Source organism: Primulina eburnea, chromosome 1 (genome assembly GCF_022965805.1).
Source record: "Primulina eburnea isolate SZY01 chromosome 1, ASM2296580v1, whole genome shotgun sequence".
Taxonomy (NCBI): Eukaryota; Viridiplantae; Streptophyta; class Magnoliopsida; order Lamiales; family Gesneriaceae; genus Primulina; species Primulina eburnea.
Window position 1 is genome coordinate 6,593,049 of NC_133101.1, and position 15,915 is coordinate 6,608,963.

General features: G+C 38.1%; 1 protein-coding gene across 5 annotated transcripts; it reads left to right on the forward strand.

The window, feature by feature from the left end:
• The first annotated feature begins 516 nt into the window (after nt 1-516).
• On the forward strand, nt 517-11,667 carry LOC140825045 (staphylococcal-like nuclease CAN2). 5 transcript variants are annotated; one of them, XM_073186560.1, is made up of 10 exons: nt 521-820; nt 1,062-1,117; nt 1,645-1,759; nt 1,833-1,943; nt 2,041-2,228; nt 2,337-2,393; nt 2,800-2,959; nt 3,152-3,220; nt 4,082-4,137; nt 4,273-4,330. In XM_073186560.1, the coding sequence occupies exons 1-10, from the start codon at nt 665-667 to the stop codon at nt 4,313-4,315; spliced, it is 1,011 nt and encodes a 336-aa protein (XP_073042661.1). In that variant the 5' UTR covers nt 521-664; the 3' UTR covers nt 4,316-4,330. The 5 variants fall into 5 exon arrangements, with proteins under 5 accessions (XP_073042643.1, XP_073042632.1, XP_073042661.1 ...); XM_073186542.1 differs by lacking the exon at nt 4,273-4,330 and having other exon boundaries at nt 517-820; nt 1,651-1,759; nt 4,082-4,243; XM_073186531.1 differs by lacking the exon at nt 4,273-4,330 and having other exon boundaries at nt 520-820; nt 4,082-4,243.
• Nucleotides 11,668-15,915: the final 4,248 nt, after the last annotated feature.

Genomic DNA, 15,915 nt, shown 5'->3' on the forward strand with positions numbered 1-15,915 from the left:
AGAACCTGAAACTTCTTCTTGTTAGACCATAGATTTTAAAAAAAAAATTAAATCTTAAGACGAATAGAATATAACCAAAGACAAACTCCCTTTACCATTTTTATTATGACAAAAATTTGTGGGAGACGGTCTCACGGGTCTTATTTATGAGACGAGTCTTTTATTTGGGTCATCCATTAAAAAATATTACTTTTTATGCTAAGAGTATTATCTTTTATTGTGAATATGAGTATGATTGATCCGTCTCACAGATTATGATCCGTGAGACGGTCTCACATAATACTCACTCTTTTATTATTATATATATCCATAATGATGGAAAGTTAAACTTTTTTTAGAAAATATTATATTAAACGATGCACTCTACGACAAATGACTCGTCGGCTGCGGCATTAATATATTACATAATTAATTTTCATGATTGATTAAACTTAAAATGTCAAATTCAGTACACTGTAAGAAAGAATATACCAATTATATCGATCCACGTGTTTTTCCTGATTATTATTCTCTCACTCGTCCATGAAAAAGGAGTCGTCGCCAAGTCTTTTTTCCCACGAATTTACTTGGAATGGTGAAAAATATTCTTCAAAAACCATATAAAAATTGATAAAGCCGTTCAAGGAAATCAAAATCTTTTAATTTAACCTTGATTTTTGGTCTGATGGGATTCATGGGTAACGTTCTAAGATCTTTGATCGGCCAATGCTGCAAGCCGAAGGCGGATTCCGACGAGGCCGGCTACCATGGCGTCACCGCCGCCACCGTTGGAGTATCGGCACTGGCCCAGGATTTGTACAACTTTGAAATCACTTCCCAGGTTACCCATTAGACTGGCACGTTCTTTTTTTTTTTTAATAAAAAAACAAGAAACTAGAAAAGGGTTAATCTAGTACGGACATACTGTGAATTTAGTTGAGTTTATGGTTTGATCTTTTTTTTTTTTGGAGCCGATTCAAAGATTTGCTAGATGATTAATTTCGGGATTTTAGTATGTTCTGTGTAAGAAAAATAAGCAAGCAGGTTCCGCTGTTGTAAATCTTGGTTTCTATATTTTTAAGGTTCCTGAAGGACTCAGTCAGCATGTTGTCTCCTCTAAGAAAGCTCAGATCAACTGGTAATTCACTGCTAATTTCTTCAATTTGGGATTTATATTTCTTTGTTTTCGTGAAATTTAATATATATAGAACTAGGCACACACCATGCCATGTGTGCAAGATAAAAATAAAATTTTATTTATTAAAATAAATTTAAAAGATAACGAATTACTTAAAATATAATTTCTATAATAATTACCTATATTACCTACTTAATAATAGGATCCGAAAAATTTAGACAAAGGTTGTTTTAGGGGAAAAAACACCAATAAAATGATAAGTTAGTATAGGGGATCTACTTTAATTATATAGTGTGGATATTATATATATTTTGAACTAAAATTTCCTGCAAAGGTGAAGTGCTTTGCTTATACAAGCAAAGAAGTTAGCAGGGAGATCGATAATGTATCTTGTTAACAAATCTTGTATGTTTCGGAACTTACAAGTTAGAATAGAACTTGAGGAGATTGGTCTGCTAGTTGCCATGCTAATATTTAGCCCGAGCTCGTTTTATTCAATTATTCTTAATCTATGCACTCAAATAAAGGTATAGGAAACTTTCAGAAGCGTGGAGAGAAACAAAACCTCCCCCTAAAACACCAGAAGAAGCTTCAAGGCTTATAGTTCTGACCTTGAAGAGACATCAACAAGCCGATGTTGAGGTACTAAGAAAATAAACCTTAGTATGGTCCTCAGAATAATGCAACGATTGAAAATAACTTGTTGATTTTACAGGGATTCTTGACCTTTTATGGCCTCCCTTTACCTCATATTTTGGTTGAGCTTACTAGCGTCACTCCTCCATCACGACCGGAAGGACTCAAATTCGAATTGTACACTCTTCCAGTAAGCAATATCTTTTCGAAACATTTTTTTCAGGCTTGGAGTGTCTTTTTGTTTCATACATATCGACTTGTTTGGCGGAATGCTTTTGTATATGTAGGTTGATAGAAAGGCTGTGGGAGATGGAGATGGAATGACAGTATATGTGAGCACTATGGATCCAAGGGAATCCGCAATTGTCCCTACAGAAGTGCAAGTTGCAGCTTTTGAAAGATCTGAGGCGCGTACTCAGAGGAAATATGACGTGGCTGATAAACTTCGCAAGAAAATTAATGATCTAGGATATAGGTTGGATGATTCTTATGCAAAATTTGTCAAATTTCTCTCTCTGTTTTTTTAAAGTTTGTTTTTGTGTGCAATTGAAGAAATCATTGATGAGTTAGGCATGTTTTGCAGGGTCATAGTGTTGCAAAATCAGGAGGTTCTTGCACGAAAATATCGAATAAGACTAAGGTAAGGAAACTGTTAATTGTACCAAGGAGCACCCTTATGTAGAGGCAGAATAAAGATTTGATTCATCATGGTGATTAATGTCTTATTATATAATGCTCAAGTAAAAGAAGCACAGGGGTAGGAATTTTCGGATCCTGCGGCAGAATCAAGATTTTGAACAATCAATGTTTTCTTGTATAATACTCAAGTAAAACGAGTTATTGGTGACCACTCCTATTTTGTTGTGGAACCAATTGGGAGATAATAGAATGCTACTGGACATATATGCATATGCATGAGCATAAGTAAGATTGAGGGAGAGATTGCCCATACAGGCCACCATCTCTTTCGCCAATATGGCTGCCCCTACTCGATATAGGTCCGTTTATATAGTGTAACTTAAAAGATCTTAAACGCTACGTGACAGGGGAATTGATGCACCAGAGTGTCAAATGGATTATGGACAAAGGGCAAAGGAAGCACTAGCTGATATTGTCCAAGACAAGTGTTTAAGAGTGTTGGTGTTCGATGAGGATCAATATGGTCGCTGCATAGCAGATGTTTATTGTGATGGCATATTTCTGCAGGTACTGAATTGTTGCACATTTTCTTGAAAAAATTTCTCACTGCTAAATCAATTGCTAGTTTTCGCCAGTACCTTATGTGTGTGCAGTGTGCATAACATGTTATTGTGGCGTATTTATTTTGCAATGCACTTTAATTTAATCTCATGTACAGTGAAAGATACCGAATTTCTGAATGCTTAATTATGCGTGTAGGAATCAATGCTTAAGAAGGGATTAGCATGGCATTATAAAGCATATGATCAACGACCCGAATTGGATAAGGTAACTTCTCTATTTTTGTTCTGGGCACTCAGAAATTTGGTTCAATACATATTTATTAAATGTCCATTGTTCAAGGTTGTAAATGGGGCGGGGCGGTGGCGGGGAGGTCGGTGACCGCCTACCGCGTCGGCCGCCTAGGCGGTTGAATTTTTTTAAGTAATTTTTTTTATAGATAATCATGCAATATAATCATTTTTATGTAAAATGTGCAATTAAATAATGTTTAAGCACAAAATATAATATCATCTAGATAATGTGCAATTAATAAAGATTCATCATCATATTAATGATATTATGCTAACGAAGTAATATAATTTTTTTTACCAAAAAAGCAAGTTTAAATTTTCAAAGTTTCAATCAATAATCCATCATTAGAACAAGTAGTAGACTAAGCATAACTAACCTTCCAAATCATCTACATATGCACCATCTACTACATCCATGATCCTCTCATCATCGACGGCGGCGGCATATTGCGTGTGGACTGTGGTGGTTGAGAGTTGAGAGTGAAAACATAAAATAAAATAAAGAAAGAAGTGTGTTAGGGTATTAATATTTAAAATTAGTTGACTTTGACTTGATTTTTAAAATTGTTGACTAGGTTTTTAAAATTTTTGACTATTGTCTCGCCCGCCTGCTCGTCGCCTCGACCGCCTGCTCGCCGCCTTGACCCGCCTATTCGCCGCCTCGACACCCGCCTCATGCATAGGCGGTGTGATCGAGGGCCGAGGTGCCTAGGCGGCCGCCTCGACCGCCATTTAGAACATTGCCATTGTTAGGATCAGGCGCTTACCACTAGGCCAAAAATTATAGTTGTTAGCCAAGACGCAACTTTATTTCCTTATACTTGTGCCAGTGCAGAGTACACCTACTTGGATGCTAATGGGTCGGGATGTTAGGCCCACGAGTCTGAGGAGGTGCGTATCTATCTGCTGGTGTTGTCTCATATCTCTTAGAGATCAGTTTTATCATTTCTCTACCGTAGACCCTGTCCCTAGCAGAGACAATATTATCTGTTAAGATCTAATGTCACTCTTTTACGGTCCACTTAGCCAACCAGATCAAACGGCGCAACGTCAGCAGCTTGACGCATGAGAACTTCCCGGGAGCTCACTCATCTCAATACCTCTCTTACCCATGCACGCTTAACCTAACACCCCCAAGAAGTATAAAAATATGTTTACTGGCAGACTTGAACCCATGACCTCGCTTTGATACCATTTATTAAGATCAAACGCTTACCACTTTTCTGTTACCCAAGGGGCAACTTTATTCCTTATCTTATGGCAGCGCAGAGTGCACCTACTTGGGTGCTAATAGGTCGGGCTGTTAGGCCCATGAGTTTGGGGAGATGCATGTCTATCTGCTGATGTTGTCTCATATCCCTTAGAGATAATTCTTACCCTTTCTCTACCTGTCCCCAGCAGAGACATTATTACTCGTTAAGATCTGGTGTCACACTTTTACGGCTCATTTAGCCAACCAGATCAAGCGGCGCAACGTCAGCAGCTTGACGCATGAGAACTTACCAAGAGATCACTCATCCCAGTACTACTCTTACTCATGCACGCTTATCCCAACACCCATAAGGCGTGTGCCAATACTCGAGGCTCGACAAGGCTCGTCCTTTGTGCTTCAACATAAGTTGAGACACAACACTTGAATGGAGTGTGTAAAGCCCAAGCCTTGGTGCACTTTTAAGCTCGAGGCGTCTTAAATGTGGGAATGGTAAATCCATGATGAAATACAAAACGATAGTATTTTATTCTTCTTATATGCTGATAACTATTTGCTTTATGGAATTTTCTTTTAAGTGCATCTTAAATTTTCATGCAGTTAACTTCTACTTGCAGTTAACTTCTACTAGCAAACACACTTGTGTCGCATGTGGAAGCAATTCTTTTATATAATAAATTTATTTTGTTACATTTTTTATGTTATATTATTTATGAAGAAAAATTTGTATAGAAATACTGAATTCTAAATATTAAAATAATATTTTTATTTATATATCTTGTTTATAATTATGAGATTTTTTTGTGAGATATTAATACTTATTCATCAAGAATATATGATATTAATAAGAAATAATAAGAAAAATGAGAACAAAAAGTACGTTAAAAATAAGGTGGAAATGTTTGTAGCTTGTCTCACATATCGTAGCACACAATGGAAAATTTTGTTTTTCTTCGCAAAAAGTCGTTTACAAAAACTGATACTCCCTTAGAATAATGGTAAAAAATTGTGTGAGACGGTCTCACGGATCGTATTTTGTGAGACGGATCTCTTATTTGGGTCATCCATGAAAAAATATTACTTTTTATGCTAAGAGTGTTATTTTTTATTGTGAATATCGGTAGGGTTGACCCGTCTCACAGATAAAGATTCGTGAGACCGTCTTACAAGAAACCTACTCTAGAATAATATAACACTTAAAAGCTCACGGTCTACTCGACCACATATGGCCACATTCGACAATCTTCAAAATGAATGAATACTCTTTTATATAGAAGAGTCCATCGACATTATCTTTTCAAATTTTGAATGTCGTCAAATATCTTCATCACATCACAAAACATATTTAAACAAGTTATCTTCTTGAATCATCTTCTTATATCTGAAAATCTTTAAATTAGTATTTTAAATTTTCATGACAAATAATCTAAAAATCAAGCCAACATAATATTATCTAACAATCACTTTGGCTTATTTTTGACAAAATCATAAAAAAATATGCAATAAAATTCATAAAAATATAACTCTCCTTCGTTTGACAAAAATCAACCAAAGTTTAAAAATCAAACCGAGAGGTTCCATTTAGGCTGCGTTTGGTTTGGAGGATAAAATAAACTAATGATTAGTAAGTAAATGATAAAGAAAATGATTGTCGTAGATGTATTATGTTTGGTAAGATTTTTAAGTGTAGGATAATTTTGAATTTTTTGATGAAAGGACAAAATTGCCCTTTTTTTCTTTTTTTTCTTTTCTTTTCTTCTTCCACTCCGGCGACGGCGGCATTCCAGGACGGTGACGGCGGCGTGCCGGCAACGTCGTTGCGGCTGGCAGTCAGCGACGTCGACGGCTGTCGGCCAGCCGGAAGTTATCGGTCGGTGGCGACGGTCGGTGGTTCGGCGCCGGCTGGTTCTCGACGGCGGGCGTCGACGGCGGTTGGTGGTCAGGTGGCGGCGGTCGTGGCGGGAAGAGGTGTTGAGTTTGGATATAGGAGAAGGGTAAAATTGAAAAAATAGGAAGGATTAAGAGTTGGATAAATAATCCTAGGGGGTGAGGATTATTATTTTAACCCACCTAATATAACTTAATCATTTATAGGAGGATATTGACTTGGTTAAATAATCACGCGTACCAAACGAGAGATAAGATGAGTTAAAAAAAAATAAACTCACCTTATCACTCCTGCGAAACACTCGCTTAATATTCTCCTCCTATCTTCATGATGCATACAATGTTCCCCTTGAATGTTAAACTTGTGTATTCTCCATCATGTATCATATCATTGTCGTCAAAACCGAATTTGCAAGATCAACATCATAAAAAATGAACCTGTTTTGATATCATTTCTCTGATCGGGTTTTCTCTTGTTTTGATTAGTTTCCATAATTAGTCCAATTAAGAAATGTAAAACTAAAAGGAAAAAATAAGAACACAGACAATTTTAATATGTTTCGGTCCACCGACCTACATCCATGGAGCCACCGCCCAACTATCAAGCAAATCAATTAAATATAAACAGTTATAATAATATAAGGACTTGTTCAAATAAAATATTCTCTTTTCTAATGACGTCTTTATGATGAACAAATTCAGTAAACTTTACTTGATGAGAATCACTTGTCTTCAACTCCATCTTGATCGAACTTCCTTCGAAATTGCGGATTGTTCTCAGCCGTGAACGTCACCTTACTCTCCAGAGGAATGAATGACGAAGCTCGGAGTATGTGTGTACCATGAGCAATTGGAAAGCTATCAAAACAGAATGATAAGGTAGAATTGCATGTACCTTGTATCAGAAGATGTTGCGACACATAATAGATAGTTTTGTTTTTCTTCGCAAAAAATCACACACGACAACTCATACTCTCTTAGAATGATATAACACTTACAGATCGTGGCCTCTCTCGACCATATATGATCACACTTGGCAATCTTCAAAATGAATGAACACTCTTTTATATAAAACACATCATATCCAAGATAAACATTATCTTTTCAAATCTTGCACCACATCTTTCAAGATAATGTCATACAATATCTTCAATACATCATAAAACATATTCAAACAATTATGTTCTTCACTTATCTCTTTCTCGTCAAAAATCTTCAAATCAATATTTTAAATTTTCTTGACAAATAATCTAATAATAAAGCCAATCAAAATATCATCTAACAGTGTACAATTAAAGGGCGAAATTGTCATTCACAATTGGAAACTTTTGTCATTTTATTCACATTTTTATGTAGTTCATAAAATAATAGATAACTGATAGATTTTACACACTTTTCCCCTTTTATGCCCTTAGCTAGAGAATAGATTATAGAATAATGTACAAGGTAAAGTTGTTAATTCACAATTAAAAAACTGTCATTTTATTTATACTTTTAGGTAGAATAATTAATAATTAATTATGTAATTATGCCATTAGCTAATATTCGGTTTTTACACTTATGTCTCTGCCTATTATTTATTTTTATAGAATATCGTACAATAAAAAGACAGAATTGTTAATTCACAATCGAATTTTTTTGTCATTTGAAAATAGATAATCGGTTTTTACACTTATCTCTCTGCCTAAAATGCAATTTGTTAATTCATAATTGAAAAATTTCATATTTATTCACAATTTTAGGTTGGTGATAGATTTATGCCCTGGGCTAATATTCTGTTTCTACACTTACGTCTCTGTCTATTTTTTTTTTTTTTTTTTTTGTATAATGGTGTACAATAAAAAGGTAAAGTCGTTAATTCTTTATTATTGTACGGATATATCCTTATTGAGTTTTTAGATTTATGCTGATAAGAGGATATTTTTATCTTTTCACAGTATCAGCACACTAGCACAGTATTAGAAGTGTACTTTATAAACACGCTTACACTTTTGTAAACACACTTACACGCACACTCTCTGCTTCATTTTCTTCATATAAATAGGTCCTCTCTGCTCATAATCAACTCTCGATGTAATCATTTTTGCTCCACATTGCGGTTATGAAATAAAGTGATTTTCATTCTTGCACTCTTAAAATGGTATCAGAGCTATAAATTCGCTCCATTCTCTGCAAATTGCTTCCAATGGCTAGAGGTAGTCAAGCTTCAAACAATCAGGCAGCTGCTCGAGCATCGATGGAAGGTTCAAGCAGCCCATTCTATTTGCACAATGCTGATCATCCAGGATTGAATTTAGTGTCGCATCTTCTTACAGGTACGAACTATAATACCTGGAATCGTGCTATGTCAATGGCTCTCACAGCCAAGAACAAACTTGGATTTGTCGATGGTAGCTTCTCGCGACCCCCAATTGATGATCTCCTATACGGATCCTGGTTGCGCTGCAACAGTATGGTGATATCCTGGATATTAAATTCAGTTAATCGTGAAATCGGCGATAGCTTGATGTACTTTTCAACAGCGCATGAAATTTGGTCAGATCTACGCGATCGTTTTCAGCAGAGCAATGCTCCTCGTATCTTCCAAATTAAGAAGCTGTTAAATGGATTACACCAAGGTTCTATGGAGGTTGGTACATATTACACGAGACTATCATTGCTTCACTTCTAAGTCTACATTTCCATCTTCTACTAGTCATCCATTAACCAATGTACTAAATGACAACAAATTATCCCCTCCGTATAAAGTTTTTATCAGTGCTATATCCACTGTTCTTGAACCTCAAACTTTTTCCCAAGTTGTTGTTTCCCCGGAGTGGCGTCAAGCCATGTTGGATGAATTGAAAGCCTTGGAACGCAATGGGACTTGGACTGTTGTGTCTTTGCCACTCGGGAAGAGTGTTGTGGGGTGTAAATGGGTATACAAAGCCAAATTCTTGGCTGATGGTACTCTTGAACGATACAAGGCTAGGTTAGTAGCCAAAGGGTACACTCAACAAGAAGGGATTGATTATTTTGAAACTTTCTCTCCGGTTGCCAAACTTGTTACAGTTCGGACTTTATTAGCTTTGGCTGCTGTGCGTGGATGGCTTTTGATGCAATTAGACGTCAACAATGCCTTTTTACACGGTGATCTTTCTGAGGAAGTATACATGTCGTTACCTCCTGGCTATCAGATCACTGGGGAGTCACCCTCTCATGCTGTATGCAAGCTACACAAGTCTTTGTATGGCCTTAAACAGGCATCTCGACAGTGGTATACAAAGTTTTCTTCTACCTTACTTCGTATTGGTTTCGTCCAGTCACATGCGGATCATTCTCTGTTCACCCGGACTCATAACAATGCATTCATCGCATTGCTAGTATATGTGGATGATGTGGTTTTAGCCACGGATAATGAAGCAGAAGCTCAGGCCTTGAAAGTGTTCCTCAATGACCAATTCAAGTTAAAGGACTTAGGTGATTTAAAATACTTTCTTGGAATTGAAGTTGCACGATCAACGCGTGGAATCTATATTTGCCAACGTCATTATGCCTTGCAATTGCTCACTGATACTGGTTTCCTTGGATGTAAACCACGAACCACGCCAATGGATGTTAACCTCAAACTTTCAAATGATGATGGTGAGTTGCTCCCTGATTTTTCTCTATATCGAAAGCTGATAGGAAAACTTTTGTACCTCACAGTCACTCGGCCTGATTTGGCTTATTGTGTTAACAAACTTAGTCAATTTATGTCTGCTCCACGAGATAAGCATCTTCAAGCAGTATATTCAGTGCTTAAATACATCAAGGGAACAGCTGGGCAGGGACTATTTTATAGTTCATCCTCCACTCTTAAGCTGAGCCTATTTACAGATTCTGATTGGGCAGCTTGCCCAGACACTCGAAGATCAGTTTCTGGTTTCTGCGTGCTCCTTGGTGATTCCATCATATCTTGGAAGTCAAAGAAGCAGCATACCGTGTCCAAATCCTCAGCCGAAGCGGAATATAGGTCAATGGCAAATGGCACTTGTGAAGTAGTGTGGATGATATGTTTGTTGAAAGATTTGCATGTTCACATCACTAATCCAGTAGCCTTGTTCAGTGACAGCCAGTCAGCCATACATATTGCCTCCAATCCGGTTTTTCATGAACGAACAAAACATATTGAGATTGATTGCCATGTTGTACGTGAAAGAATTCAATCTGGAGTCATCAAAGTTTTCTATGTTGCCTCTCATTTGCAGTTGGCAGACATATTCACCAAGACTCTGCTCCCAGGACGTTTTCGGGACTTGTTACCCAAGATGGGAATTCAAAATATACATTCTCCATCTTGAGGGGGGTATTAGAAGTGTACTTTATAAACACGCTTACACTTTTGTAAACACACTTACACGCACACTCTCTGCTTCATTTTCTTCATATAAATAGGTCCTCTCTGCTCATAATCAACTCTCGATGTAATCATTTTTGCTCCACATTGCGGTTATGAAATAAAGTGATTTTCATTCTTGCACTCCTAAAACACAGACATAGAGACATGATCTCAGCTCACTGATAGTTACACATAAGAATGAACTCACTGTGTATTCATAAATAGATGTTATAGAGACATATCCGCGCATGATCGTCCGAAATTTCTAAGTGGTTCCGATGATAGGTTGATAATTTATAGTTACCCGTGTTGTGAATAGTTTTTCGCAATCCATCTTTGTAACTCTATTCAATCATCTGTGTTCCGTGACTTATTTTCCAACTTTGCGATACTCGCAAGGTGACAAGTAAAATAGGAGCTTGTACATTGTAGACGAGGATTCATCGCTCAATGGCGTGCCTAGATATCCGATGTTTCTCTATTTACACATATAAATGGTTTAGAATACATGTACATGTACAACGATCGTACTGCACGTTGAGAACCGTTATCATGATTTTGATTTAGGGTTTGTGAAAGGATCATAATGTGTATCGTTTCTGAGAATAGAGTCTTTAGCATTGGGTCTTACTATAATCCTTTGCACCTCTCTTATTTGTGTTGTTTCGCTAACAAAGTGGGAGAGGAAGGCTCGGGCGAAAGGCATCGGATTATGGGCATCTCCCAACCCTGAAATGCCATGGGATTGGAGGAGGAAGAACAAGTGTGAAGGCAGAAAAATAAAAGCAAAGAATCTGCAAATACCGATGGATGAAAATTATTGAAAGATTTGGAGTTATTAATGTTAATCGTTGTGTAATATATTTGTGTTCATTATGTTATTTTAGCATTATTATTATGGGGTTTGTAAAACTTTATGTGATTGTTGATCTTTGTGTAATATATGTACTTCTTGTGTTTGTTATGTTAATATTATTATTGTTATGAAAAGTGAAACTTGTCATTTATGAATGTCATTATAAATTTACTCTAATAATTTCCAACAATATTTATACTTTTTCTCATCAAAACTTTTAATTTAATAACCAGAAAAAGAAACTTGCCTTGCAAATAGGACTATGTTGTTAATTTTCATTGGATTTAGTTTGGAATGGAAGTTCATTGGTAATGAAATTTGTAAAACATGTACAGAAAAGATAAAGGTATAATAAGTATTTATGGGTACTGATTGAATTTAATTAAATGTATAAATATAATTGTTAATAAATATATTATAGGTCAAAATATTTTATAATTTTATTTAGATAATAAATAATAATTGATATTATCATCAAATTATTCATTCTCATACCCGATTATCTAATTATTTAATTAGGTCCAAAAAAATTCTTCTATAACTTCCTCCAAAAGGTTGGCAGGAATTTGACATCCCTAATGTGAAAACAAAGATGAAAATTAAGAAAGACATACATATGAGAACATCGGTAGATTTCAAAAGAATTCAACTCAAATTGTGTTATCTGCTTGAAATGTCTATTATGATATGATTTCACGAATGTAAATATGTAAGATAGGTCGACTAAGTTTATACATAAAATGAAAAAGTAATATTTTTGGCCAAAAGATAATATTTTTTCATATGTCGATAAAATAGACTGTGAGATGATTTCATGTGAGTTTTTGTTTTGTCGAATAGAGTTTGGATATCATTATCATCATCATAATCTTAATATTAAAAAATAAACATTTGACTATAAAAAAAATAACATAACATAATAATAATCATAAGGCAAAAACTTGTGTGAGACCAGGGGCGGATCTAAGATTATATGTTTGGGGGGCCGACTCACCCCACCCCACACATACAAAAATAAGAAAATAATTATTATATGTTTGCATATAAATTTCAATAATAAGAATACAATAATTAAAAAAATAAACAGAATACTTAAAAGTAATATAACTGATACCCCATGGATGGGCCCACTGCCCCTGGCCCATCTCAAGCCCAAATGGAAGACAGGCCCATCAGGGGCCCATGTATTTTCTTATAAATACCAGGTTTGAGTGTTCAGTTCATTCATTCAATATTGTTTTCAGCAGCACCCTTAGCTGCTCCCCCCATATATCCTCAGTCACTGACTTGAGCGTCGGAGGGGCTACGCCAGGACACCCTCCTGGCCCCCTCTTAACGGTCTTTTTCTTGATTTCAGGCTCAGGGTCATCTTAAAGCCCACGTCTGAACTAGTGACGCTCGTTGGGATCGGACCCTAGATTTCCCGTGAGTATCACTTGGCGCCGTCTGTGGGAAGTTTGAGTTAAGACGTAGATATGGTAGGTAAGAGAGGAAGTGGAAGAGCTACCTCAGCATCGTCACGTCCTCGGAGAGGACCTGAACCATCTCGTGCTGAGAAAATACAAGAACAGACGCATCTTGAGACGAGACAGGAACAACCTCGTCAAGAGACAAGAACCGAGCAGCCCCTTCACGAGACAAGGGTCGAGCAACCCCGTCCCAATGAGAATGTGGGGAACTTGACCCTAGAACAGTTGGGTCAATTTATCACCCGAATAGTGGATGAGGCCATGAAGAGGAATCAAGAGTCTATGTTTGCAGAAGATCAGACCGCTCGCCAGGAGCGAGAGGAGAATGTGGAGGGAAGTCAGAGTAGGGTGGAGGAGACGCGACCCCGCCCAAGTGAGGAGAATCCGGAGATGGAAGAGATGTGGAAGGAAATACGGACGCTGAGGCAGCAATTGGGAAACAGAGATGCAGCCCCCAAGAAAGGAAGTTCTTTTTCCCTCGCCATTTTGGAAGAGGGGCTTCCTCCAAATTTCCGACAGTCAAACGTTGGAGAATATGATGGACATACGGACCCCGAAGAACACTTGGGGAGGTTTGAGAATACAGCTCTGTTGCATCAGTATTCAGATGGAGTCAAGTGCAGAGTGTTTCTGGGCACTTTGGTGAGGTCAGCCCAGCAATGGTTTAATTCCTTGCTGCCCAACTCCATACGCTCTTTTGAGGATTTCTCAGCTGCTTTCTTGCACCGATTCGCTAGTAGCAAAAGGCACCCAAAAAACTACTTGAGTTTGTTTGTAATGAAACAGCAAGAGGGTGAAACTTTACGGGAGTTTGTCCAGCGCTTCAACAGCGTAGCGTTGGAAATACCAGCGGTCACTCCTGACATCATGATAAGTGCCTTTACCCAGGGACTTAGAGGAGGGGAGTTTTTCAAGTCGCTGGTCAAGAAGCCTCCGTCGAGCTATGATGATCTGTTGGCTCGAGCTGAGAAATATATAAATCTTGAAGATGCCCAGCGGCATAAGAGAATGGAGCAGCGACCTGGGAGGAGTGGAGTTGAGGGAGCGGAGAGAGGAGGAAGGAAGAGGGGCGCAGGGGAAAGAGAGGAGATTAAAGCTAGGGACAGAAGACAATTCTCATCACATGTTCCTCTGGATAGGAGTCGTGACGAGGTGACGGAGGTGAGGGAGCCCGAGGAGAGCTGGGAGAAGTCGCGAAGGGCTAAGAGCAGTGCTAGATTGCCTTCGCGGGATAGACGAGAAGGATCCTCATCCAGGAGTCGACAGAGGTCTCGCTCGTCTCCTAGACGTGGTCAAGGCCCTCCATGGATAAATCAGAGGGTCGGGGAGTAGAGAGGGGAAGGTCGAGGTCAAGATGTTCCTCAGGGACCCGTCGAACCGAGGGGGGGAATGAATGAGGATAACCACCCTACGAGAGGAATGATTCATATGATCTCGGAGGGTGCTACTGATGGAAACTCTGGGTAGAGCTCTAAAAGAGGCCTGAAAACGCTTACCACCTTAGAGAATATCTTTACTTCATTTTTGATGTATTTCGTTCCTGAATTTGTCTTACGTTATCAGTTGAAATTTAATAAAGCCAAGTTCTTATATTAAGTTCGTGGATGTTGTTGTATGGTGATGATGAAATGAATTAAATTTTCCTGCTAAGGCATCGCCTAGCAGAGGAGCAGAGTGGAGGAGAAGAATTTTATTTTCCTGCTAAGGCATCGCCTAGCAGAGGAGCAGAGTGGAGGAGAAGAATGAAATTATATTTTTCCTGCTAAGGCATTGCCTAGCAGAGGAGCAGAGTGTAGGGGGAGAATTAAATTTTATTTTTCCTGCTAAGACATCGTCTAGCAGAGAAGCAGAGTCGGCGATGAGAAAAATTTTATTTTCCTGCTAAGGTATCACCTAGCAGAGGAGTTAGAGGGTGGAGGTGTTGAAATTTTATTTTTCCTGCTAAGGCATCGCCTAGCAGAGGAGCAGAGTGGAGGAGAAAAATTTTATTTTCCTGCTAAGGCATCGCCTAGCAGAGGAGCAGCGTGTAGAAGAAAATTTTTATTTTCCTGCTAAGGTGCTACCTGGCAGAGGAGTTAGAATGTGGTGGGGTTGAATTTTTATTTTCCTGCTAAGGTGTTACCTAGCAGAGGAGTTAGAGTGTGGTGGGGTTGAAATTTTATTTTCCTGCTAAGGTGTTACCTAGCAGAGGAGTTAGAGGGTGAATGTGTTGATTTTTATTTTCCTGCTAAGGTATCGCCTAGCAGAGGAGTTAGAGAATGGAGGTGTTGAATTTTTATTTTCCTCCTAAGGCCCGGCTTCCTGCTAAGGTGTGGCTTAGCAGAGGAGTTAGAGGGTGGAGGTGTTGATTTTTATATTCCTGCTAAGACCTGGCTTAGCAGAGGAGTTAGAGGGTGGAGGTGTTGATTTTTATATTCCTGCTAAGACCTGGCTTAGCAGAGGAGTTAGAGGGTGGAGGTGTTGATTTTTATTTTCCTGCTCAGGTGTCACCTAGCAGAGGAGTTAGAGCGTGGTGACGTTGATTTTTATTTTCCTGCTAAGACCTGGCTTAGCAGAGGATTTAGAGGGTGGAGGTGTTGATTTTTATATTCCTGCTCAGGTGTCACCTAGCAGAGGAGTTAGAGCGTGGTGACGTTGATTTTTATTTTCCTGCTGAGGTATTACCGAGCAGAGGAGTTAGAGGGTGAAGGTGTTGATTTCTATTTTCCTGCTGAGGTATTACCTAGCAGAGGAGTTAGAGGGTGAAGGTGTTGAATTTTATTTTCCTGCTGAGGTATCTCCTAGCAGAGGAGTTACGAGATGATGAGGTGGTAGTTTTATTTTCCTACTTGGGCTGAGCCTAGTAGAGGAGACAGAGGGTGAGGAGGTTGAAATTTTATTTTTCCTG